Genomic DNA, 24,159 nt, shown 5'->3' with positions numbered 1-24,159 from the left:
TTCTGGAGGATTACGTCCCTGACCTAGCGAGCAATATTGACGTTTTTCTTGCATTTGGACCCATGGTACTTTTGTAATGCCATCGATTTCTTTGCATTAGCGGCCAACCCAGCGGATCTCTCTGGGAAAAAGGCCGCAATCGCTGAAGATTTACTCTTCTTTTTTGCCATCCATCCATGATGCTACAGTATCCATTGAGTCTTGGCTCTTTTCTCTGCTCGCGGTCCGCAAACTTTTTACTCGCCCCCATGGCAATGGCATGTTCCCATATTTTGTCCGGATCAGTGGGACAAGGTATCTCGCGAGCTCTTTTTGCCACCCCGCTGCATCGACAATTTCAATATCTGCAGACGTTTCTCAGAACGGAGATTTGGTACGTTCGAGCTATCCAAGATCATCGCTTCTATGCGTTCCCATGCTGTGGTGGAGTTTGCCTAATTATGTTGATATATTATCACTGGCAACGGCACACGCCAACACATCGCTCACCATCATATCCAAAGAGCCGCATTCATGACTTGCAGATGGTTCAAGCCATTGTCCTATCTAAACAACTTCTTAATTCTGCTACGGGAAATCACTCCATGATCCTTGTTCAACGCTAACCATTAGACTCTGCAATAAATCACACATGTCTCGCCATTAATGAAGGAAAGTCCTGCACAGAACCCCTAGAACATCCACTCAATCATAGTCAGCCTTATTCTTCAACACCACAACACTATCCATACATCATTGTATTCACATACACGGCACTGAGTGTGTGCATATTTCCCTGTATACCTTAAACATTGGGTTCAATTGCATCCATATCGTCAGATCTGTAGCGTCCGTTACATATCCAGATTCAAGGCATACTCACTGCCTGGTATCGATCGAGGACGGGGTGTCTTACCACACTTCAGACGACGGACATAGCTTCTGTCTTGGGGATCCGATCATACTCTGACATCTCAAGAATACCAAAATGGGGTTCTACATGGCATATTTAGAGAGTACGTTGGTTCATCAGTTCGGAACTTTTTCTTCATCACCTCAGTGGGTTTCTGTATTCGATTGGGCTTCTTGATACAACCTTGCCCGTGCCGGCGTTGCATCAAAAGGGGGCTGAATCGATCGCCTCACTATGTTCATCTACTACCAACCCCTTGGGACCCATAATCCCGCTGCGCTACCAAACACGCCCCAATGGACATGCTATTCCTGATGGCGTCAAGATTTTGGAACGCCGGCGTTACATTCACTCCCAAAATACAAATTGTGCAACAAAATCCCTAGTCTATCCGCTGACATGCAGACAGATTTGTGCCGTCGACGAGGTTGGCAAGGTCCCCAGTACAAGACGTACCGCGACGCACAAGGCTTCACCTGTCTCGTTCTCGTCAATGGACAGGAGTACCAAACAGATCTAGCATATCAAACCGATGCCTTGGCTCAGGAGAATGCTGCCACACAGGCCTTTATGGTTTGCCGTCAGTCGTCAGTCAATGGAGGGATGCTGGCTCGTAATGGCGTCATCCAAGGATTGCCTGCCAACGAGACGGCCAGCCGCAACAAGAAAAGGAATGATCGTCCCCGGCAACATTCCGTAACACTCAGTAGCAGCTCCTCAAGCACGTCTTCCGAATCGGAAAATAGAGATATCAGATACCCAATGACGGTCGGCAGTTAAGAAATGACTGTCGGCAAATCCATGTCGGTGCAATGCGATGCACTACGCACTACCCACCCATACATGAAACGATACAGCAGGGACCCCGAGGCAAATGAAAAATTACGACTTATGACTACCCATGAAAAAGACGGATCATTACGGGCGGTATATTATCAAAAGGAAAGAATATTCCACTGGCACGCTGCTATTAACGACTTCCTTGACGAATTGTTCCATATGCTCATTTTTTTTATCCATTTCATTCATTCACATCATTATGAGATCAACGAATTACACGAATTTCCTTTACTCTTCTGTGTTTCCTTCTAGCTTTCTCATGGACTCTTGTTTTGTTTGAAGCGGAATGATCAAGAATCTACAATATCTACAATATACAAATACTATTGCAAAATACTATTGTGTATGACGAACGGGTCCACGATTTTCTTGGGTATCACAGCACCGGAATCTTGTGGAGAAAACGAGGCGACTCGATATTCCTGTACACGGTCTTTACGGAGAGGCAACTTTCCTCTATGTTTCACCTTTGAAGATTGGAAGATGGGTGGTTGCGTGGTGATTAAGTATTTGTTTATAGTGAACAAGTAAGCGAGTGGCGGATGGAAATGGGAGAGGAAAATGATGGGAGGGTTTTTATGGGGTGGTTTTGCATGGGGTGATTGTTACAAGTGGTGAAGACGGAGGTTACACTCTTTGTGGAGGATAGCGATGCATTGCATGGAGGAAAAACTGATGGTTCCACTTGAGCGTTGGAGAGATGGTTGGTGGGTCATGAACATACACATGATGTGATGAGTGAGCGTTGCATTGGGGGCTCGCGCTTCTGCTGGGCGGCGATGAATTTCTCTCGATTATGATTGATGACTTATGGATACATTTTCTTACATTTCTGATGATGAAGAAAAAACACTTAGGGCTACCTTACTTTACGAATTTACTATTTTATCTACCTATAGCAGCTCGATGTGAATGTATGTATGAATGAAACTGCATTGTTTAATAATGTGTCTAAAGAGCTCATGAAATGATGATATGGGTTGATTCTATTTATGTATGATGTGTCGAGGAAAATGTGTCATGGTAGCTGCTGTATTTAGATAGATATATAGCACCAGTAGTAGCGTGGGGAAAGAATGGGTGAAGTGTTCCGACAAGAAGGTTCAGAACATAGCTTAGATAGACCAAGAATGGATCCCAAGACCCAAAAGCTATTGTCCCCGTGTATCATCCGAACATCACCGGTGTCCAAGACGATGCAATGTTACACATTCTGCAGTTCTTGAATTGGATTGTATCCTTTGACTTTAGTAAAAGTACAGCCTAGAGGTATACATGACCGGTGATTAGGCAAGTGAGCACTTTGCAACACACTCGAGTTCCAAGATCTTATTCCTTCCACAGCATATTCGACCCACGTCCAATTTTTGGAGCACAAACAATCAGGCAATCTTCTAATCTTGCAATTCATTCATCCACACATATCATATACATATGCTCCAAAGTGATCTCTCTAAATTTATTTATATACATTAAAAAAAAGCATCTTTCATTCTCATGAAATAGGTATCTCTTGACATGCACCTCCGGTATCTATTCTCATCTTCTCCTTAAGTTCCACTACATAACACCACCAAAGTCTAGTTCGAAGGCTCTTCCCAGTTATCAGCTGCAAATAGTCTACTGGCCCACTTCAAACTCGATCCTCTCGCCTTATTATTATTATTTCTTCCATTTCCATTTCCGTTTCCATTTCCGTTGCCCTTCGCATTTGCATTTCCTTTGCCATTTCCTTTGGTGGCAGCAGTTGCGGTTGCCTTTGCGGACGAAGTTGTGGTTGCGGATGCGACAGCTGCGTTGACACCTACATTGTCTACAGAGAGGGTCATAACGGGGGCTGCTTTGGATGTTATGGAGGCGCTGAGAAGGGCTGTTCGTTTTGTTAGTTCTGTGTTTTCATTGTGAAATTGTGATAGACATACCATTAGCACCACTGAAACCCTTTACGCCGTCGGCGGAACCAGCAGCTTGATTAGCGGCAACAGCGACGGGAAGATCAACGTTGTTTTCTTGGACTTGTGCTTCAATGGCTTTGAGTGTTTGAGCGGTAGAGATAGTATTAGCGCTGTTGCTGGTAGCAGCAACATCGGTTTGTTGAACAGCAAAACAGCCACCAAAGGGACCAGCAACGGCATTATTGCGGCAACGGACGGTGCAAACATTCCCCGTGGAGGCACCAGTGCAGGCAAGGTTATCGGGCATTTTAACGGTGATGTTGAAGTCTTGAGTTTTGGCTTGGGATAGTCCGTTGACTCCTGGTACGTTGTTGGTGACGGTTAGATTTTGAGAAATGACACCAGCATTGCTGGTTTGGTCGAGATCACAGGTGTAGGGACCGGCTCCATCTGCGTTGACTTGATGAATGGTGACGGTCATCAGTGTGCCGGCTTTGACTTTTGTGACTGCATTGGCCGAGAGAGCATTTTCGGTGTTTTCTCCTACATCAATGTTGCCGCTCAGTTCTGTACGGCCACATTCATTGACGATGTTGGCTGCGATTTCTGAATCGCGAATGATGGTTGTGTCTTGTTGACAAGGGCTGATGCCGGTACAATTTCTTGCGATAGCATCGTCGACTAAGCAAATTAAATTAGATTAATATCCCGAAATATGGGGAAACTTAGATTGGAAGTTTACCTTTAAATCCAACACTTGCGGGTGATCCTGCAATACCTTGAGCAGCAAGGATAACACCGTGGGCTTGAGCGACAGACAATAATGCCGCTTGAAATAAAATGGAAGTATACATATTGAAGGTACGGAAGGTGTCCTGCACTAAGAAATGAATGAATAAGAGTTAGATTATAGGAGAATCGCCCGGATCCTGTACAGAATTGAAAGTGTAATGAAAATGAAAGAACTGCGAACAAAACTGGAGATGGGAATGTAAATGTACAAACGGTAGAAAGGAAGATTCTCCTGTCTTTTAAGAACCGTGTACCAGGCAAACTTCACGATACAAGTTCGTCATGAATAATAGCTCATCTTGCCTCCTGAATAATAATGCAATTCTCCTACAAAATCTGTTGCAGCCAACGTGGATCTTAGAAATATTTTGCCTGCCTGTCACTGAGGTCGATACTTTCTCAGTACTGAGCAAGAAGAGGAACCAATTCCCACCCATTGAAAACGATTTCAGAAACAACCCCGATTCGTCATATCATGCCTGCACGCTCGTTGTATCATACTGTTCAGATGTTCACCGTATCAGATTTTCAGATGACAGTTCTTGGAAGTCAAAGCAAGCCAACTTTGACTCCAAACTTAGATACAAAAGACTCTTCGTTGCCTCGGCAGAAGATTGTGATACAGAACCCAAGGATACTACCTCGCATCTTCTGCCCAAAGGTATACGAATTAGAAGAATAGTAAGATATTATCCTGATAGGTGAAGAATCCAAGACGTCTGACCCGCTGCCAAGCAAGGACTGTTAAGATGGGGCTTTGAGCGGCAATGAGCTTTGAATAGATTAGCAGGAAAAATCAGACCAGCTTTTGCAGTGGGATGGCAACGTTGAAACCAGTGCCAAGGTCTTTTGGACGAAAGGAAGTAAAGAAATTGAAAATCTCGTGTTTATTGTCTGAAGTTTTGACGACGGTGTTTGAAGTGAGTGGGGTTGAGTCCCCTGGGAAATCCTCATTGGGAAAACCGTAGCCCTATCGCGATCCGAAGTATCTCCGTCCAAGGACAAATTATTCCGCTCAAGAATTAGAAGTCGAAACAACTCTATTCGCAGCACATCTGGAAACCATCCGATAGTTCTTCTTGAATGCAGGAAATTTTAACCGTGAATTAAGAGATTGGATCGGCTGTAGGGAGAAACATGTGTCACGGAGACGGCCCAGTCAGTTTTGATGACGACCGCTGCAGCTACGGGACCGAACGATAGGAAAGATTAGGATATACGGCAAATCGAATAAAGTCTGCTTGGCCGCCACTTGTTGTGATGATTACCCAAAGATCATGGCTGCAAGAACACGAGCCATGGTGCGAGTGTATCGTCTAGTCTCGCACAACAGGTCTCCCTTAATAATAAGTAGAGACGTGCAATTCCCCGTGCAAAGTCATGGCCGAGAGCAAAGCGGCAGAACTTCTCAAAAAGAAGTGATATCGAAGACCCGTTGTAAGAGGAGCAGGAAAGTGTTCTTGTGCGCATAATACCATCGATATCGGCGCAAGCAAAGGGTGTTGGAGCAGGCACAATACTATTTCCAGTACTGATAATATGTGGTGCTATAGCTCATTTCCTTTCTCTAATTTTTTTGTTCAAAACAGGTAATCGGTATGCCATTATGAAACCGAGGTTACCAAGAAGCGGCAGTTGTTGGGGAAAAGCATAGATGTCTCATTCGACAACGGATAATCATCTGAAGTCATAGAGCTTGAGCCATGCCCCATGTCTCACGTCAGCGCGTTTGAAGTTGCGAAGTCCAGCTGGAATAACATAACGCTTGGTATCTTGAAAATTGTATGGAGCCACGACACGGTGCCGAGTTTCTCATTACCACAGCTTCCATTGGTAGCGACAGACAGAGAGCGTACTACGAGAGAAGTACAGGAACTTTATTTTCCAAATTTCTTCAAGATAGTTACCGGAAGCTTTCTTAAAACTTTATTTCAAGAAGTTAACCATCGATATCATCCATTAGATGAAGATATTTTCCGAGATGATCTCAAGAGTTAGGATAGTTCGTCCTTTTCTACGCCTGAAAAGGCTCCACTTGAATTGTTACGAGATGTAAAGTTCTTTCCTGTGTCGCTCTTTCAATATTTAGCTCTCACTTTCCAATTTTCATCACTGAAGTACGATCCTGTTTTAGACTCGCTCACATGTCCTGCCCATAAGTCATTTGATGGTGTCGCAAGCGACTATAGCCAATCCGACATTCACTCATGGCTCTATGAACAAGCAGCATGCAACTTTGATTACCGTTTATGTGCAAATCCTACGCATGTCATTCTTCGAATATTTCTCAATGGTACTTGAATCTAGCAGATCTCTAGCGTTTGGAGCTACTCTCGAAGTCCTAGACTGTCAGAAAGTCTTGTTCGATTTCCTATTTCATGAAATCTTCTGTCTAGACCTACACACGCTCGACTCTACAATTCTTATAGGTGCCATATGTATCATGTACTCTTGCAAGAATAGAGATGATCCAACCGACTCCCTTCAACAATTTGAATGGGTAATGGGGCGGCTTGACGTGATGGGGGTTCAAAATGCCATGACCAAGGCTATATTGGGGGATACTCAAAGGCGTGTATGTCCGTTCAAAGAAAGCTCTCATGCCAGTTCTAAATATAGCGCCTTGCATTGAGTCCTTTTCGTTAGCATGAGCCAATCCTGAAATTTTGATCGTCTCACAATCAACAACCAATTTACTTCGCAGTAGATGGACCGAAGGTAATGGATTGGGCGATCATCAATGATAGTGGCATTATCGATCCCAATACAACACATTGTACAAAGAGTGGCAATTTGATAGTGATTTTTGTGATCATGAATCTTGGAGATTTATGAATGATTATGTTTCTTGATATAAGCGATACGTATATTATTCTGAGTGAGATGATATAATCGAGCGGAATGAGGCTAGCTCATAACATTTGAACTTGAGTTACGGGGCAGACTATTGAAAGTTCTATATGATCAAGAACACGTAGTGTGATTGCCTTTCATTTACAATGACAAACTCGTTCTAATCACGAAAAGTGACCTTCTAGTAACGCGGCGTCAGCATCCAATCATTTTCTAGCGAATTTTCTATCGTTGGGGGGAAATGATGCACAATAAACATTCCAGAAAGGTAGCAAGTTCACAATGGCCATTCTACTCACATAGTGATAGTCTGAGAAGAGCAAACGAAAGTTTCGATTAATCATCAATATTGGAAAATTGACTGACTACAAGACTACCACGAACCCACCATCTCTCAGGCCCAACGTATGTCTCTCCACCACGTATCTTACATTCAATACGGTTAACTTTTCAACTAATACATACCCAATGGGTTGATACTTAGGGAAACGGGGCACACTATCCGCAGCCTAGTATTAAAGCACCTAGCCCTCCAGCTCTTGGGCCTGACGCGCCTCCCTGCCAAGCTAGATAGATAATATCCGATCACGTGCTACCGGCTACGGCTGATGTGGTAGAGGGAAGCTATTTGTGAAAAACGTAATTATCGACGCTTAAGGATTCGACCGAAGGGCTATAAGCTATAAAGCTCACAATGTCAGGTAGCTTGATTGTGGCGGGGCACTCTTAGATACATTATTTGCATCTTAAAACCGCCTCCTCTTGCGAGTTCACAGAACATCCTTCTATCACGAAAGATATCATGTTGAAATCCGTGCTCCGCCAACTCTTTTTGGGACTCGTACTTATTACATGTGACCTTTTTAAGCTTAGTTCTCTGAAAAGTAGGTTGCAATGCCTCCCAAACTTCAGCTCTATACAGCAATGCTTTCGTTTACATGCAGTACTACTTGGGTAACACTACCTGGGCAATTCTACCTGGGCAATACTAAAATGGAACCCCCTCATGTACTCCACATATTAATTGGATTGCATTCATAGATTCACGGCCGGGTTGTCAGAATGGACATGTATATGTTAGTCAATTACAAGCCCAGACCGCTGAGAGCCCGTTCTTTACAGGAACTTGCACATGCCACTGGGCTTCCTTTACACCGACCCCATTCCCGCAGACTATAAATACCAAATATAGTGGGGAGGCATACTTCCGGTCAGGTGGAAATAGATAGAAACTGGGAGCTTACGAATGCTGTCGCCGTTAATAGTTATAATGCGCATAGCGCATAGCGCAGTGACGCAGAGACCTACCGATATGGATTTATCAAGGAGCCCCGAGTCATACTTCGCTATGTTTGGACTAGTCTGGCTGATATATGCTCATATGGGCAACTATTAATCAGCCACTTCAAATGCATGTTAGTCGAGTTACACAATGCGATTGCGGGTGACTGTGGGGCTCACAAGCCCTTGTCTCAACGAACGCTAAAACTACTATCCAGGCAATCTTTACCGAACCACATTGAGATTCTCCGCATTGAATGGCCGTCTCAAGCCTCCAATTCTATACAGTGAATTCTTCCAGATTATCATACTTTCGACAGTCCTGAATCCTCGCGTATGCACGGAGGTGTCATCGCTTGTCTTGCCTCTTTTCGCCAAACCCACCTCGTGATCGATCAGTGGACAGCTGAGAATCGTGTGTCCTGCAATGAAACATAGCCATTGTGCCGGCTTTGGTTAGTAGTTGGCTTGTCTCCTCATTCAGACCATGCGATAAATAGGGGTACTGAGAGCCGTGTTGAATCAAGGGTTTCCATAAATAGGCTCGAGTATTCTATCTGAATTTACTCTATTGAACTTTTGGCTCGACACTCATCTGCGGTATCTAAAGTCAAACTACAAAAATATCTGAACGCGCTCACCATTGTTACTCGCATTGAAAATGGAAACTGCGGCTGTGGAAAGGGCGACCGCCACCGCTAAATTGTCGACTACTAAAGTTACTATAGTCGAGGTGGTGTCGCCAGACCAGGAACTTTACTTGCTTAGTAGAAGAGACGAGGAAGAGAGAGACAGGTGTGCATCCCAAGAAATACCCTAACTGACAATATACATGTGTTCTAATATATCCCAGGCTAGACCAACAGAGCAAATCCATTAGAGTTATCAGAGATGGACACGTCCTTGACCCCCGAATCCCAAAGGAAAATGTATTCAGAGTAGCAGATATTGCAACAGGTACCGGGTGCGATAGCTCCATTTCTTCGGATCACAAAACACTATACTGATTATTACTCACTCAGGGTTTGGCTCAGAGAACTGGCTGAGGAATTTTCGAATGGGGGATACAACCTTCTGGAAACAGTAGGGTTCGATATCTCTCCTGATCAATTCTTCAAAAATGCTGTTGAAGAAGACAAATTTGTACTATGGGATATGACGAAGAGTTTCCCCAAAGAATACCACGGCACCTTTGATGTCGTGCATATACGACTCGTCGTGCTCGCCCTGAAAGCTGAACAGATCAAAGGCGTTGTAGAGAATCTGGTCGAGTTACTCAGTAAGAATTCCCGTTCTCATTCTCCTCCAAAAGCACACCGATAAACAATGACTAACCAACACAGAACCTGGAGGATATCTTCAATGGACCGACATATCCTACCGAAACGGCCTACAGATAACACAGTCCGATGATGAAAGCGACCCCTCATGGAAAGCAGAGATAGACAATATGTTCAAGAACTGGGGCGACCAAGGATTTTCCTACGATGTAGCTGAAGACGCAGAAAAAGCTCTTCAAGATTTGCCCGTGGAGGACGTGCATGTGACCAACCACACATTTGCACCTATTAAAAGACCGGAAATAAATAGCTTGGTCATTGAGTGGCAATGGCGTTCCAAGTCGCTTGTTATAGAAATGCTATCGTCTCGGAATGGACTGAGCAAGGAAGAAGCGAAGATGGCTGCGTCTGTCTACCGGAATAAAGCTATCGAGATGGGGAAGCGGGGCACGATGTGGAGGTCACCGATGGCAACACTGGTCGCTCGCAAAAAGTGAAAGTTGTCAAGTGTCAGGCACCAGCCCAATACTCCTCATTTGGGATTTGGCGTTGAGAGAATGCGAAGCGGCCCAGCAAATATGGGTAGCTATCTACAAACCGGGGATCCATTCTGAATGAACAGATATTCATGGGGACCCTGGGTCAATTCAGGTTCCTGCACGCCTTGTAGAATATTGATATATCACAATTTTGTTATATAGTGAACATTTCTTCTTGATCGCCAGTGAATTCCTTAATTGGTTGTCTTGACCTCCACAGGTTAGCGATTAAACTCTCTCTCTTTGTCTCTAAAAAAAGAGGAAGCCTTCACCAACAGCTCTCGCATATAACATCAAATCCATTTGTTTCAACAAGGGTTCCCATTCAAGTTTAAGGCCTTACCCGCCCCAAAAATCTAGCCAATGTCTCAAGTTCTTCAGATATGTATCTAGTTATCATCCTTCAATCTTCAATGCTTCATTAATTGTCTTCGCCAGACACCCATACATCACTATAACGTTACCCGTTCTTATTCCAACAAGCCACCCATCACAAATTTATACATTCACCTATGCATTCTTTTATTACTAACTTCTATCTTTTAGTCGCCACTACCACCCCCACCCTTACTACCTTAATCATTTCTATTTACAACGTTGTATCCTTGTGGGGGAGAAACTGACTATCGAATCTGGCTTGCTAAATAGACCACAGTAGCTAAATGCGGCAGGAAGACTGGTTAGCTTGAAGTAGAATGCGGCTGCGACGACAGCAACGATTATGTGAAATTAGTTCAATATACGGTTTTGGTGTTTCTATTCAAAAATCATAAAAAGGCACATTTAAAATCATACGAGGGAACCGAATCGACAGATAGCAAAAATTTCTTCCATTTTATTGTCAAAAGCTAGTTGTACCTAGGCTCAAAACCGGGGCCATGAAGCCACCACAAATGTAATCGCCAAAGTAGTTTATTTAAGCAAAGAGTTCTGGTGTCGCAAGAAAGAAGTTCATATGTAGCAATATGATAAACTTTTCCGTGTAAAGAAGAGAAATAGAAACAGTCAACTAGATGGTCCGTCCAATCTGCTTCAAAATGTAAACCATATGAGGTTTGTCGTGTAACTGACCCAAACTTCCCCAAGTAAGTTAAAATTGGTGCAAATCAACAGACCAGAAAAAGATGGTATCTGACAATAGTATAGCTGGCAGGCAGGAACCAAAGTTGGCAGCATGAAATTGACATCAGATCGTATGGATGACTTTTGAAGGGATGGTCAAAGTCCAGCTACTCAATCTAGGGAATGTTAGTAACGAAAATACTGGGTACGCTACTTTGAGTAGGAAAGTAAAGGAATTCCATCTTACAGTGTGGTGAGAAGCCTTGGGCACAAGGGCTGCGGTGAAGATCATCCTCGTCATCATCAAAGCCATACTCCTCACGTTCTGCAAGACTTGTACCTCGGTCGTACTGAGAGCGGCGGCGACGTTGCTCATCACGTAGATGTTGGCCAGCACTAGGCGCAAAGAGCCCTTCAAAGTCTTAGCAAAGGTGCCAATATGAAAAACTGTTGGATGATAACTCACCAACGTGTTCCGCATTCTCACAGCTTCGCTTGAGCTTGGAAGCATTGTCAGATGGAGGAAATTCATCTTCCAAACCGGCAACATTAGCTCCATCAGAGTGAGTTAAGAAGAGCTACATCAATTTGTCAGTTGTGTGTAGTGCAATATCAATTATTGATCGAACTACCTTTGGTCTGTAGTGAGGAGGCTCGAGCATGACAGAAGAGTTGCGAAACTTTTGAATCAAGCAGTCTCTGCCTTGGATGGTTGCATAGGAGACTTCTGCAACTTTATCACTCTTGAATCGATGCCACTTTTGGTTTGAGCGAGCGAGGACGAACTCGATAATGTCCATAGGATCAACAAAATTGATAAAGGCGTAGCCGACGTTGCAGTCGTTCGAGAAGTCAATTCGAAGATACATGAAATCATATCTTCCAAAGCTAGACTCATCGACGATGCTCTTTAACATGGCTTGATCGACCTTGTTTGGGATGTTTCTCAACATCACCTAAGAAGAAAATAAGAAATGAGCAGGCTTGGGGGAACGATTGTACACTTACAGTGGTTCTGACATCAAGGCCAGCATTGATTTTGTTGATATCAACATGATTGTGATGACTAGCAGCAGGATTAGATGTACCGCGTCCTCGAAGTTGTCCCTGGGGCGTGCGAGCGACGGGAAGCTGGCGACGATTACCACTGCGGGTCACGTCGCGAGAGTTGGGGGTCTGAGGGCTCATGTAACCAAAGTTGTTACTATAAGCCTGCGGACTGGATGGGTAGCGCTGGACACCTTGTTGAGCAAAGTGACTAGCGTACATGTGTGGCGAGTATGCCTGTGCAGCAAAAGATTCATAAGGTTCCATAACCTGCGAGGGTCGATTTGTTGCAAGTGCAGCAGGGAAACCTGTCTGAAAAGCTAGAGGCTGACCGGTGTACATGCCGCCCATACCACCTACGACGTATGGAACTGTGGCGGATGGTACCATTCCATAGTGATTTGTGGTCATGTATTGAATACCTTGAGGATTTGGGCTACCAGAGTTGAACATTGCAGCATTGTTAGGAAATCCAGGAGTTTGGGGGGCCTGAAGGGACATGTGTCCAAGCACATCACTAATGTCAGTTTGAGGAGCCGAACGACGTGTGGGAGTTATAGCCTGTGCCAGATTGTTACGCGAGGTACCACGATTCTTTGCAACATCGGGTGTGTGCATCTCACACTTGACAAGAATATTCTGTGCAAAAGTCAGTGATATTCAATCAGGTGTATAGCGAGAGATTATACATACACCAATGAGCTTGTTGTTGCAGCGTTCAATCGCGCGAGCCACCATTGCGGAATCAACAAACTCTGCACATAGTCGGAAAGTGCCTGCTTCTGTTGCAAGAAATTTTTGCCATGCATATAGTTCTCCTTCAACAGACAACAAGTCACGGAGACTCTCTTCAAAGACCTTCTTATCAATGTTGGTGTGTGGCGGGTATGTTGCTGTTAGCATCACTTGACCCTCGTGGGCAGAGTACACGGTTCTTGATTGAGGACTAATAGCCTAGGAAAATGTTAGCTCCTGTTTGCATGAGTGAAGGATCTCACGAACACCACCAAAGTCATTGGCCTGTTGGAACATTAGTTTTTGTTGAATGGGAAGTGAAGGTTTCGACGAACCTTGATGTATTCAACGGCGCAATCGACATGATCGACCTTGATTGCAGTATAAACCTTGGCTGCCTCATAAATGTTGGACATCCTAATGTACACAACATTGTTTTTTGTTACTTCGATTCTCTTTCCGCCAGTGATGATGACTCCGGCCTTGTTCAATTTCTATATAACAGTTCATTAGAGAAAGACATGATAAACAAGTGAATGGTAAGGTAAAAACGAACCTCAAAAGAGTATTGAACACAGCTATTGACATCCACCTTCTGGTAGATATCCGTAACTCTGATGCAACGAGTGGCACCAGTATCCGTGCTGAATTTCTATGAACTGTTAGCAACTAATGTCAGGGTGGGAACAAGGAGAAATCAGAACTTACACCATAGCTGGTAACCTCAGACTCACGAACTGGTGATTGTGAAGCAACCACGTTATCCAAATACTGAATTGTACCTGGAATAAGAGTAGTGGGTCCAGATCCGTTGGCGATAAGGTTTCCCGTAATTGGCGCACCAACTGCAGGTCCATAGAGGTGCAAGGGCTGGAACGCAGAAGCGGTCGCAGAAAGTTGAGCCGAAGCCCTGCCTGTGGTGGTCCCAGTTGTTACAAAAGGATCATGTTGATTAGCAGTTGTAGTAACAGAAGATGCACGAGAGTCTGCTGTTGATTGCTTTGGGACTCTGGCATCTTCTGGAGAGATTGCAGTGATTGCAGTGTTGGGAGTTCCTTGGATGGACTCAAAAGCGCCATTGGACACCGGGGAGGGTGGCGATTGACCATATGAACGATTGAATGACGACATGCTTAGAAACAAAGCTCTTGACTCACTGGCAAGAAGAAGAGGTGTCAAAAATGAATGTCCCAAGGACGTGAAAATTGTGTAAGATCTTGAAAAAGGGCAGAATACGAGTTCAAAATGATTGTAGGCCACAGATTACTGCTCAACTGATGATGTGACAATCGCCAATTGACAACAGCCGTTGAGATGCTTGAAGATTGAAGGATCGTAGATTGAATGAACAAACCAAGAATTTTTTGTATGTGTAAAAGAACAAAAGTAGAGGGAATGGAGGACCTTCATTAAGGTTAGTACGAGATAAGAAAGAGCCTTGGAGAAGAAGGAGGATGTTGATGAAGAGTGGATTGTCTCCAAGTGGATGTGAGGAGGGATTTGTTTTTTAATATTCACCTTGCGGGAGAAGATTAGGAAAGCATGAACAAGACGGGAAGGAACCATGAGCCGAATCCGGGAGACGAGCCGAAGAACATCATGAGCATCAAAGTTGGGTATATCATGGGAGTCAAAATGTCTATCATTTCTTCTGAGCATATAGTACTAGTACACAATGAAAATATGCAAAATCTGTAATTGACTGTCTGCTTGGAGTTGCTGCATCCTCCATGTGTCTTATTTATGCCATCATGGTCTCGCCGTCTGTTATTTATGTGAAGTGAAGTATAAGCGATTCCTGGTATAATAAGCGTAGAAATCCTCACTTTCTTTATGACCCTCCTTAATTGACCGTAACTCCGCCGGGGCAGTAATCAAGGCCACGACGGAAAGGAGACTGAAAAGAGACGGCAATGTACCTAGGTCGTAGGTAGGTATTTACAAGAACTATCAGGCAATTGGAATCTTCTTCGAGGTTTATATCCCGGGTCCAATATCGACATGGCCCGATGTCCAGTAGTTACCTCGAGGAACAAAAACGGGGGAGGCTTCCCGCTCTCCAAATGGAAATTGGGTTGGACCTTTGAGATTATAAAATCCACCAACAAACATCGCTATTCACGAAGGATGCTTGCTATATACTTGCAAGATAAGACGACTATATGAGCGAGGTGATCTTGTTGGCTGCTCAACAGTCCAGTTGTTGAGTGACTTAATTTCGACCCTCAGTTGGGCCCGACTTCTTTCTAGATCTTGATCCTTGCTTGACAACACTCTTCTCGATCACTGCAGTTGGTCGGCTTGAATATCTAGAAGATTCTCCCTTTCGTTCTTTCCTCCTCATCCAGAAATTCCGGGGTTGCTAAGCACTAGCGAATCTCGAGACAATTTCATCCAAGATCATCACTCCTGATGGATTTTACACATAGTCCGATGAAGTGATAACTGGAAGCCTCTAACCCTTCTTTCTGTACTCGTGAATGTATATGTGTATATATCAAAGGTGTGAGAAGCAAAAAAATAAGAGAAGAGCAACATAATCCTATTCTGCGGCTCTGATTATTTGAAAACAGTTGAAGCCGGCACGTCTTCGGTAGTGGATTGGGGAGTTATTAGAAAGACTCAGACTCTGATGTATACTTGGTGTGCGCAAGCTCATCGCAACTTGAGTAAAGCCATTCAATCACATATCTCTCTTCAACAGCTGTCTCGAACTCCCATTTCTCTGTCTAACAATATATCTACGTCTCTGATGTTCTCAAAGAGTCTCCTGGGACCATCATCATACCATACATACACTTTATGAGGGTTTGTTGAGGGGCACAAGAGATCGTTTCCAACATCACAAAGGCTTTTTAGACAGTTGCTATTAAGAGGAGGTTTGCCATTTCATTCTATTAAAAGAGATTTGTATCTTGGGTATATGTATGTGTATGTAGAGGTAGTTGTGAGTCCGAGCTTGACCTAGGCCCAAGGTTAATCCGATCCGCCTTCAGCCTGGCCCTCGAACATCAACAGGAAACAAGGGAGGAGAATATTACATTACGAATAGTTCTCCATTGATATTTTATGGTCCAAACTGGAGCCTTCCATGGTCTAGATTATCGTCATAAGCTTGCAGCCCAAGTTCTCCAGTATGCCGCCTCGAAAAACTATACAATATGATGATTACAGGCAAGCTGTTCAACAGGTATGCCTTGTCACAATATCTATACTACTCCCATAACTGACCCACGGAAATAGATTATACTGTCCTCCTCTGATGCCGATTACCTGGATCAACTAATACCCGCCCTAAAAGACGCTACTCTATCCAATAGAACTTCTGGACTCATACGAAGTCTATCACAATATGCGGACGATCGCGAGGCTGACATCGAACGGATTGGTTTAACAAAACATGAAGAATTCCTAGCGTCCGTCAATCAGCTCCAGCAAGTTCGAGAAGGAACCTCCCAACTTACATCTGAAATTCTAAAGCTCAATCAATCCATTCAGGCGAGCACAGAAAAGCTAGCTGCACAAAAGGAGGCATTGGTGGACACAAGATCTGTTCGCCAGAATATTGCGGAAGCTTCTGAGGCGTTAAAGGAATCTTTGAAAGTATTACATGCCGTTAATCAAGCGCATGACTTGATACGGAAGAAGAAGTACTATGCAGCTCTCAAGGCGCTGGACGACCTACAGAACGAGCATTTGATTCCAACAATTCAGAACAAATATGCTACCCAACATACCCTCGCAGAGATAATTCAAAAGTCGATTCCTTCCTCTCAGAAAGCTATTTCAGAAGCAGTAATGAGTGATTTGAATACCTGGCTTTATCGCATTCGTGAGACGTCTCAGTTCTTAGGGGAAGTAGCATTTTATCATACAAATATTCGACGGAGCAGGCAGAAGGAGCGTATGGAGGCGAATCCGTATCTTCGAAACTTCAAATTAAATTCAGCTATCGAGTTGGTCTATGATGAAAGTGAGGAATTTGACGTGTTAAACAATGAGGAGCTCCAAGTTGATTTCGACCCCTTATTTGAGTGTTTGCACATTCACGAGGCACTCGGTCAGATTGAGAAATTCAAAAGCGAATATGCTGCCACAAGAAGGCAGCAGAAAGATTTGTTACTTCCCAGCTCCGTAAACTTGACTGATGAAGAGAGCGAACATTTCCTAAGTGCTTTGCTGGAAGGTATTGCTGGCTTCGCCATAATAGAAAAGGCCACTATGCGGAAAGTCCATAATTTGCGTTCCCCAGTTGATGTAGGCCAAGATTCGTTCATGGAGAGGTTGTAGATTAGCTAATGTTCTCTAGGTCGATGAGTTGTGGGATTCGATGTGTCATGCCGCCATCAACGCAGTCTCCAAAGCTTTGGATGAATTCGATAACCCGGATGTTATTCTGCAAACCAAGAATGTGATAGCATTGTTCATCCAAACAATGGAGGTAAGCTTGCAAAGCACAATGTGATTGGTCGAAGGTACTAACTTTGGGTCTTAGGGTTGGGGATATTCAGTTGCCATATTAGATGCTTATGTGCTTAAGCTTTTCTATAGATATGCTGATTTGTTAAAACGGAAATTCAGCACAGATTTTCAACAGGTCAGTAGCTTTTCGGAAGTTCTGATGGATATTGTGCTGACCTTCACCAGATTGTGTCTACCGATGAATACATGCCTATGCCTGTCAATAGCGAAGAAGACTTTGATAAAATCATTCAAGTCAGTTGGTATGTTCCGGACAGACCGAAAGAAGAATACACGTAAGTCAAAAGAGTTTCCATCTGCTTTTATCATTCTGACGATTGTTAGATTCCCCGGTGTATTACCATTCTCCCAGATGTACCCAATGTGCTGTATAGATATCAGAAATTTCCTGAATCGATTCTACTTCATAATGGATGATCATTTTCAACAGCCAAACATTATTGATGAGACACTTAAGAAGGTATGCATGAATCGTCTTCTTTGCTGTTCTTATTCAAGCTAATTTCATCCTCCTCCAGTCGATAGATGAGCTTCTGTCTGAGGATATTTGTGACCCTCTCGTGGAAAAGCTGAGTACCCAGTACCTGGGTCAGATTGTCCAAATCCTCATAAATCTTGAGTATTTCGAATCAGCAAGTCGAGAATTAGAACAACTTCTCTTAGCCGCACGATCGTCCACATCAGCTGGTGGACCAATTGTTCTTGCTGCCACAGAAAAGTTCTCGAGCTGTAAGAAGGACGCGGAAAAGCGTATTTTCGAAGTAGTCAACTCCAAGATAGATGATTTGGTCGAGACGGCAGATTATGATTGGTAAGGACTCTCGGCTTATTTCTTCTTGAGAATTTGACTAACGATTCACCCAATCTAGGATGGCACCTTCTCTAGTATCCGAGCCAAGTAACTACATGCAAACCCTTACAACCTATCTTTCCAACATCATGAGCTCCACCCTCCTTACCCTGCCCCGCGAGATCAAAGAACTCATTTACTTCGATGCTCTCTCCCACGCCGCAAACATGATCCTGGTAAGCTTGAATTTGACCATCTCGTAATTCAAAATCACTAACCACCCACCAGGCTATCCCCCTTTCTCCCGAAGTCAAAAAAATCAATCCCCACGGTGTCGCGGCACTCGCAAAAGATGTAGCCTACCTGTCTGAATTCGTTGATTCCCTTGACAACGCTCTTATCCTCAAAGAGAATCTGGACGAATTACAACAAACAGTTTATTTGATGCAGACAGATAATCCGGATGAGTTTTTCGATATCAGTACCAGAAATAAGAAGTTTGGAAGAGTGGATGCTTTGAATGGGCCTAAGATTTTGGAAAAGTACGTCCGCATGCTTGTGATATGATATTTTTTAGAAAAAGTTGTGTTTCTGGATATGTTCTAACGTTTGTTTACAGACTTACTCACACAATAACGAGCCCGGCAAAACCAGATCGTCTTGCTGGATTTTCGTCAAGGTTTGGCATGAACAAGTCATAGATACGTCGACATTTGATCACTATCTCTCTCCACGGACAACAAAGACAATTTTTATGATCAAATGCACGTGTCACTAAGATATTCATCTGAAAACCATACATCAACACCAAATTCAAAACCATACTAGGTATCTGGGGGAAAATTGTATGGAATTCACATTCACATATCCTGCGCCTGTTCTTGCTGCCAAAAAAAACACAAAGCTAGACTACCTGAAAGATCATATCATATCTCCTCCGAACGCCGTCCCATCACACTTGACCGCCAATCAATAACAACGACTAACGTATGGACCCCCATCATCTTATCCTACCTCGTAATCACGCTCGCCCTCAGCATCAGCGTCGCCGTCACCACCTTCCTGGCGTGGGTAATGATGCGTAGCGTCGGTATTAACTGGATCTTGACGGGGTTGATGTGGGACTTGGTACATTTGCTAAGGCTTTGTTAGATTTCGGTTAGGGAGGGGTAAATTGCATCAAAGGGGTAATGGGGGACGAACTTGTTGAGGCGGAGGCATGGCTGGATATCCATATATCTCATTCATCTCACCATACATTGGCTGTTGTGCGCCATACTGGCCAGGCTGACCGGGAGGAACTTGTGGCTGATACATGTTTGGTTGATGACGATATGGGTCTTGTTCTGGAGCAATGCCATGACCGCCGAGAGAATAATCTTGAGGCATGGATTGTGGGTGAGATGGGTGACCAGGCTGTTGTGGAATATTGGATTGTTGGGGAGGAAGCTGTGCTGAACCAGGAGCAGCGCCGGGGATTTGTGGTGCAGCTTGTCCTGAACCAGAAGGTCTCTTTGCGTGAGCTGCGGCTTCTTCACGTGGAACAATATCAATCAAGAAATCAAACATGTCCGACTTGGCCAATGCAGAAGCAATATCCGATCTTTGCAAGGTGCGACGCTTGTTTTCTTCGGCATGAATCCATGCTCTCATAGTAAGTTCCGTGATAAAGATATCACACCCCTTGGCGAATAGGATTGGAGCTTCGGCAGAAATCATCTTTACTTCGGGATCGGCCTTCATGACTTTTTTTATGCGTGCGAGGGGTAGTTGATGGAGCTTGTAGTCATGGGTGTCACCCTCAAGATGATTGATGATTTGTTGCCAATAGGTTGTGAGAATGTCCTTGTATTGTCCATGCAGACCTTGGTTTACCTAGCCACCAAATTAGCTCTCGTCTTTCAAGTATCTATATGATCAAAACTTACATTTGCCCAAGCTCCTGTGTAGAATTCTGGAACGGGCGCAAAACCTTGTTGAGATAGCTACTGTAACATTAGTAGAATTCGACTCGCATATGTAAGTATTTCATACCAAGGCACTGGCACCTGTTGCGCGAAATAAATTAGTATTTGCTTGATATAAAAATAGTGATCGAGAAATTAAGAAACGAATGAGTGTAGAGATTAAACATACCATAATGACCTCCTTGACTTGTATCATAAACAGGCTGTTGCGTCTGCGCCGGACGTTGTTGTGAAGCGGATGGCTGCTGCTGCTGTCCATGGGACGAGCCGGGTGGTGGAGGATCCATATTTGTTTTTATGCTTGCTTCTCCCGATTCGTATTGAGGTTGTACGTGGGCAAAGATCTCGAAAGGTCGCGCTTCTGAGCTCTTTAAATATTTCCTCTGGGTATCTTGCTACGGTCGAGACTAATTGGCGCGCAGCATATGAAGAGATAGAAAGGTTAGTCAAATGTTGTGGGTACGGGCGACTCGTCTTCGTCTTCGAGACGCAAGATTCGATCCTCGGATGCTAGGTGACGATGAGCGACGGCAGGCTAGCTGCAGATGGGCTGACTTGAATGATTTTGGAGAGGATCAAAGTGACATTGAATGCCTCTTTAATTGAGAAGCTTTGGTTTGCGCGACGACCGCGATGAATGGAGTAGCTTGTTTATAGAATTTCGGGGTTTGATTGGTCGGAAGTTGATAAGGTTGTGGGAGCTTGATTGATAGGTGCACCAATTGTTTGGATGGTGGACGGATAAATAAGCGGCGACGCGGGGATTGGATGAATCAAGCACCAGTGAATGTGTTGAGCTGAGGCCCCGAGGGGAAATTTCAGGATTGGCTTGGCGGTTGGGGGATTTCTTTCGGCTCAATTTTTATATGTTCATCGGAAGCTTCATGTGTAGAATAGTAGTTGAATGTTCAATTGAATTCAGTAGACACTGCTTGTGATATATGTTGTTATGCTCTTTCCACGACACAAGAACTATGTCATCTATGCAGGGGTTTTGGACAGCTCTCTCTCTCTCTCGTTTCTTCTGTGCGTTGGCTCACCACATGAACAGGGCGAACAGTGAGGCAAGAGTGCAAGGCAAAAGATGAGGCAAGACAAGGCAAAAGGTACGAGGGGATTGGCACGGCTGATGGATAAAGTGATGTAGGATTCGATTTACATGTTTTACCGGCAGGACAAGAAATCTAGAACTCCAAGAGTTGCAGACACTTCCTAGCACTTCTTCGTGTACCTCTCTTGATTTCTGCTTGGGCGACTTATCTGAAAGACCGCAATACCGAAAGTCACGAGCACGGACATACTGATTTGGTAAGCTCCGCGATAGCTAAGCTAGGATTAGCTTAGTTTGCAGAAATAAATTTTAGGCGACCTTGATCCACCTGGAATATTTTATTTCTCTTAAAGCTCAACCAATCCTTCTCATCTTCATTCCCATTAACATCACCATCATCATCAAAGATGGCCGACAACGATCTTTCTGATGTTCAAATTGAGCAATTGTTGAAGGATGCTGAGGAGCGGATGAGAAATGCAAAGCAAGTCATCGTGAGCGATGACAGCTCTACCAAATTTTCTCTTCCAAAGTAAGTTCCACCCACAATGCGACTTGTCAATTTTGAGCTTGGCTAACGTATGTTCTTCCTCACAGCCTTGGTAAAACTTCAACATCTGCAATCACTCCATACATCACATCGACAGGGCACGTAGATGCCTCTCAACTCGTACCCGCCAAAGACAGGAAACTGGCCAATGGTGTGCGAACAGTGGAAGATCCAATTGTAACGAAAGCCAAAGTTGCAAAGGTAAGAAGTCGATCTACTTTATCTCGCGCTGTGCCCTTCTGTGAGGAAAATTTATCCCATATAAACGGACGCAGGACCTGGCCCCGTCTTGGGCGTCAACCTGCACAAGCTGAAGACTTTACATTCATAGTTACTCTGAGAAGAAGCCACTATACTAGTCTTTTTGATACAATGTTTGGTTTCGAACATCAAGCTAACATCATTATCAATAGGCAAAACAAGCTACTGCTGGAGCCAAGTGGTACAACATGCCCAAGACTGTGGTTACTCCAGAGCTCAAGCGCGACCTTCAACTTCTTCGTCTTAGAAGCGTATTGGACCCCAAACGTTTTTACAAAAAGGATTCGGCAAGAGCGGAAGTTCCAGAGTACTCTCAAGTGGGCACAGTCATCGAAGGTCCCACCGAGTTCTTTTCTTCTCGCCTCACAAACAAGGAACGCAAACAGACCTTCGTCGAACAAGTCCTTGCGGGTGAGAAGGCAAACCACAAGTTTCGCAATAAGTACAATGATATCCAAGCTGCAAAGGCTAGTGGAAAGAAAGAGCATTACAAGAAGATGAAGGCGTTAAGAAAGAGAAGATGAGCGCATTGAGAGGTCGGAAGACACCATGACAAGTCAGCCTTCAGACTTGATCACAAATCGCAGACACACCTCTGACATGATCTCGATGCCGAACCTTGTATGCTTTACACATTCAAGAACACCTCAGCTTTGATCACAAACATACCAAGCTACCTTGATGAATACCAGAGTCTTAGCCACATTGCTACAGACGACTGTGTTTTGCAATTTCTTTTTGCTATTTTATTGGTACGTTCAAACTTTCTCAACATTTCCTATCCCCCTTATGTTATGATGAAAAACACAGTCAACAGTTATCCCTGTCTTAAAGAATACATGTGGATTTTATAATTAGACTCTGAACATATTATCATATCCTTTATCATTTGATTTGATTTCAAAAATTGTTACTAACAATTTCATCAGATATTCTTAGTAGGTACTACACTATGTAAGGTGGTCTCCATGATACTTTGGCGTGCCACTGCATAGCTTCGCACAGTATGTGCAGATCACCACTTAATGTGACTGATACCTCAGTGAAGAGATCCCCATGGGTTCGTCTCCTCTTCAGTGGGTAGAGGAGTCGAGAGTGTTCATGGTACTTGAAAAGCTAAGTCCACTCTCATTTTATTTATCGACAGACTTGGTTATCCACCTAGCCATCTTCACACTTTCCAGAATAAAGATGCAGCAACAGAGCATGATGCCTTCTTGTATTCTTTAGATACACTTGAGTACATAGCAAAGAAATGAATAAATGAAACTCAATCAAAATTATCCATCATTACAAAATCCCATTGCTCGATAAATTTGTGACTAGGTGTTGTGACCCAGTGCCCTTGATATTGTACCACCCCCCAAACTGTCCACAAATTAGAAATTAGCGAAGGATATATCTCAAACTTCCAAACAGAGTGTGGTGTTGAAACGCCAGTCTCTTAAAGGGGGTGTGCTACGAGACACAACTAAGTCTTGACTTGAGCTTCACAATAGCCTCTCGCAATACTATGTCGAAAGCACTACGGTATATTAGTTGCACCATGTTTGTTCCAGGGGCTGCTTGTGGATTCTCAAATTCTTTGAGGGCTTTGCTGGGACCTACATCACGAGGTCTTGAGCTCGACTTCGTACATTGTAAGGATCATTATTGGGGAGGTAGATACATGATACTTCTCGAAATAGACTGTAGTTGTAAGTCTTTATAGCTGCTCTGTTTGCCAGAACGGGTCGCAATAATGGGGATGGACGAAGATTGATGCTCTTACATAAAGTGTAAGAAAGACTCTTTCCACTTGGCAAAATCACGCAGGTACATCTGAAATTCGAAGGTCATTAA

General features: G+C 43.9%; 7 protein-coding genes across 8 annotated transcripts; 4 read left to right on the top strand and 3 right to left on the bottom strand.

Moving 5' to 3' along the window:
- Window positions 1-422: 422 nt before the first annotated feature.
- BCIN_03g06340 (hypothetical protein) lies at window positions 423-2,667 on the top strand. Its single transcript, XM_001555360.2, has 2 exons — window positions 423-995; window positions 1,302-2,667. Exons 1-2 carry the CDS (start codon window positions 968-970, stop codon window positions 1,670-1,672), a joined length of 399 nt encoding a protein of 132 aa, XP_001555410.1. The 5' UTR covers window positions 423-967; the 3' UTR covers window positions 1,673-2,667.
- A 460-nt stretch (window positions 2,668-3,127) lies between these two features.
- BCIN_03g06330 (hypothetical protein) lies at window positions 3,128-5,412 on the bottom strand. The gene is made up of 3 exons (XM_001555359.2): window positions 4,370-5,412; window positions 3,655-4,308; window positions 3,128-3,602 (listed from the first exon to the last, which is right to left on the bottom strand). Exons 1-3 carry the CDS (start codon window positions 4,479-4,481, stop codon window positions 3,313-3,315), a joined length of 1,056 nt encoding a protein of 351 aa, XP_001555409.1. The 5' UTR covers window positions 4,482-5,412; the 3' UTR covers window positions 3,128-3,312.
- A 3,682-nt stretch (window positions 5,413-9,094) lies between these two features.
- On the top strand, window positions 9,095-10,520 carry BCIN_03g06320 (hypothetical protein). The gene is made up of 4 exons (XM_001555355.2): window positions 9,095-9,348; window positions 9,407-9,517; window positions 9,576-9,832; window positions 9,897-10,520. Exons 1-4 carry the CDS (start codon window positions 9,215-9,217, stop codon window positions 10,328-10,330), a joined length of 936 nt encoding a protein of 311 aa, XP_001555405.1. The 5' UTR covers window positions 9,095-9,214; the 3' UTR covers window positions 10,331-10,520.
- A 678-nt stretch (window positions 10,521-11,198) lies between these two features.
- Window positions 11,199-14,696, bottom strand: BCIN_03g06310 (hypothetical protein). The gene is made up of 10 exons (XM_024692065.1): window positions 13,925-14,696; window positions 13,773-13,868; window positions 13,552-13,710; window positions 13,484-13,501; window positions 13,175-13,435; window positions 12,443-13,120; window positions 12,067-12,390; window positions 11,901-12,012; window positions 11,682-11,846; window positions 11,199-11,610 (listed from the first exon to the last, which is right to left on the bottom strand). Exons 1-10 carry the CDS (start codon window positions 14,345-14,347, stop codon window positions 11,606-11,608), a joined length of 2,241 nt encoding a protein of 746 aa, XP_024547838.1. The 5' UTR covers window positions 14,348-14,696; the 3' UTR covers window positions 11,199-11,605.
- Window positions 14,697-16,241: 1,545 nt separating this feature from the next.
- Bcsec15 lies at window positions 16,242-19,249 on the top strand. Its single transcript, XM_024692064.1, has 10 exons — window positions 16,242-16,406; window positions 16,460-17,473; window positions 17,526-17,657; window positions 17,712-17,813; window positions 17,864-17,973; window positions 18,023-18,158; window positions 18,217-18,509; window positions 18,568-18,724; window positions 18,777-19,030; window positions 19,108-19,249. The coding sequence occupies exons 1-10, from the start codon at window positions 16,353-16,355 to the stop codon at window positions 19,187-19,189; spliced, it is 2,334 nt and encodes a 777-aa protein (XP_024547837.1). The 5' UTR covers window positions 16,242-16,352; the 3' UTR covers window positions 19,190-19,249.
- Window positions 19,250-19,257: 8 nt separating this feature from the next.
- On the bottom strand, window positions 19,258-21,785 carry Bchap5. Of its 2 annotated transcripts, none has more exons than XM_024692063.1 (5): window positions 20,625-21,785; window positions 20,523-20,536; window positions 20,417-20,473; window positions 19,692-20,363; window positions 19,258-19,631 (listed from the first exon to the last, which is right to left on the bottom strand). In XM_024692063.1, exons 1-5 carry the CDS (start codon window positions 20,740-20,742, stop codon window positions 19,626-19,628), a joined length of 867 nt encoding a protein of 288 aa, XP_024547836.1. In that variant the 5' UTR covers window positions 20,743-21,785; the 3' UTR covers window positions 19,258-19,625. The 2 variants fall into 2 exon arrangements, with proteins under 2 accessions (XP_024547836.1, XP_024547835.1); XM_024692062.1 differs by having other exon boundaries at window positions 19,258-19,625.
- A 73-nt stretch (window positions 21,786-21,858) lies between these two features.
- Bcfcf2 lies at window positions 21,859-23,604 on the top strand. The gene is made up of 4 exons (XM_024692061.1): window positions 21,859-22,038; window positions 22,104-22,257; window positions 22,470-23,069; window positions 23,247-23,604. Exons 1-3 carry the CDS (start codon window positions 21,914-21,916, stop codon window positions 22,839-22,841), a joined length of 651 nt encoding a protein of 216 aa, XP_024547834.1. The 5' UTR covers window positions 21,859-21,913; the 3' UTR covers window positions 22,842-23,069; window positions 23,247-23,604.
- Window positions 23,605-24,159: the final 555 nt, after the last annotated feature.

Source organism: Botrytis cinerea, chromosome 3 (assembly GCF_000143535.2).
Source record: "Botrytis cinerea B05.10 chromosome 3, complete sequence".
Lineage (NCBI taxonomy): Eukaryota > Fungi > Ascomycota > Leotiomycetes > Helotiales > Sclerotiniaceae > Botrytis > Botrytis cinerea.
Note: the sequence above shows the minus strand (reverse complement) of the source record. Positions and strands in the feature narration are given on the sequence as shown.

What these genes read in the sequence shown, in the direction of transcription:
- BCIN_03g06320 (XM_001555355.2), top strand. Translation starts at nt 9,215, where the DNA reads ATGGAAACTGCGGCTGTGGAAAGGGCGACCGCCACCGCTAAATTGTCG. An exon ending in GATATTGCAACAGGTACCGG is followed by an intron (nt 9,518 to 9,575) that starts GTGCGATAGCTC and finishes TTACTCACTCAG; the next exon opens with GGTTTGGCTCAGAGAACTGG. An exon ending in GAATCTGGTCGAGTTACTCA is followed by an intron (nt 9,833 to 9,896) that starts GTAAGAATTCCC and finishes TAACCAACACAG; the next exon opens with AACCTGGAGGATATCTTCAA.
- Bchap5 (XM_024692062.1), bottom strand. Translation starts at nt 20,742, where the DNA reads ATGGATCCTCCACCACCCGGCTCGTCCCATGGACAGCAGCAGCAGCCA. An exon ending in ACACAGGAGCTTGGGCAAAT is followed by an intron (nt 20,364 to 20,416) that starts GTAAGTTTTGAT and finishes TTTGGTGGCTAG; the next exon opens with GTAAACCAAGGTCTGCATGG. An exon ending in CCATGCCTCCGCCTCAACAA is followed by an intron (nt 19,626 to 19,691) that starts GTTCGTCCCCCA and finishes ACAAAGCCTTAG; the next exon opens with CAAATGTACCAAGTCCCACA.
- BCIN_03g06310 (XM_024692065.1), bottom strand. Translation starts at nt 14,347, where the DNA reads ATGTCGTCATTCAATCGTTCATATGGTCAATCGCCACCCTCCCCGGTG. An exon ending in GCAACAACAAGCTCATTGGT is followed by an intron (nt 13,121 to 13,174) that starts GTATGTATAATC and finishes ACTTTTGCACAG; the next exon opens with AATATTCTTGTCAAGTGTGA. An exon ending in GCCTTGATGTCAGAACCACT is followed by an intron (nt 12,391 to 12,442) that starts GTAAGTGTACAA and finishes TTTTCTTCTTAG; the next exon opens with GTGATGTTGAGAAACATCCC.
- BCIN_03g06330 (XM_001555359.2), bottom strand. Translation starts at nt 4,481, where the DNA reads ATGTATACTTCCATTTTATTTCAAGCGGCATTATTGTCTGTCGCTCAA. An exon ending in CGCAAGTGTTGGATTTAAAG is followed by an intron (nt 4,309 to 4,369) that starts GTAAACTTCCAA and finishes TAATTTGCTTAG; the next exon opens with TCGACGATGCTATCGCAAGA. An exon ending in GGGTTTCAGTGGTGCTAATG is followed by an intron (nt 3,603 to 3,654) that starts GTATGTCTATCA and finishes CAAAACGAACAG; the next exon opens with CCCTTCTCAGCGCCTCCATA.
- BCIN_03g06340 (XM_001555360.2), top strand. Translation starts at nt 968, where the DNA reads ATGGGGTTCTACATGGCATATTTAGAGA. An exon ending in CTACATGGCATATTTAGAGA is followed by an intron (nt 996 to 1,301) that starts GTACGTTGGTTC and finishes ACATGCAGACAG; the next exon opens with ATTTGTGCCGTCGACGAGGT.
- Bcfcf2 (XM_024692061.1), top strand. Translation starts at nt 21,914, where the DNA reads ATGGCCGACAACGATCTTTCTGATGTTCAAATTGAGCAATTGTTGAAG. An exon ending in ACCAAATTTTCTCTTCCAAA is followed by an intron (nt 22,039 to 22,103) that starts GTAAGTTCCACC and finishes TCTTCCTCACAG; the next exon opens with CCTTGGTAAAACTTCAACAT. An exon ending in CGAAAGCCAAAGTTGCAAAG is followed by an intron (nt 22,258 to 22,469) that starts GTAAGAAGTCGA and finishes CATTATCAATAG; the next exon opens with GCAAAACAAGCTACTGCTGG.
- Bcsec15 (XM_024692064.1), top strand. Translation starts at nt 16,353, where the DNA reads ATGCCGCCTCGAAAAACTATACAATATGATGATTACAGGCAAGCTGTT. An exon ending in ACAGGCAAGCTGTTCAACAG is followed by an intron (nt 16,407 to 16,459) that starts GTATGCCTTGTC and finishes CCACGGAAATAG; the next exon opens with ATTATACTGTCCTCCTCTGA. An exon ending in AGACCGAAAGAAGAATACAC is followed by an intron (nt 17,974 to 18,022) that starts GTAAGTCAAAAG and finishes GACGATTGTTAG; the next exon opens with ATTCCCCGGTGTATTACCAT.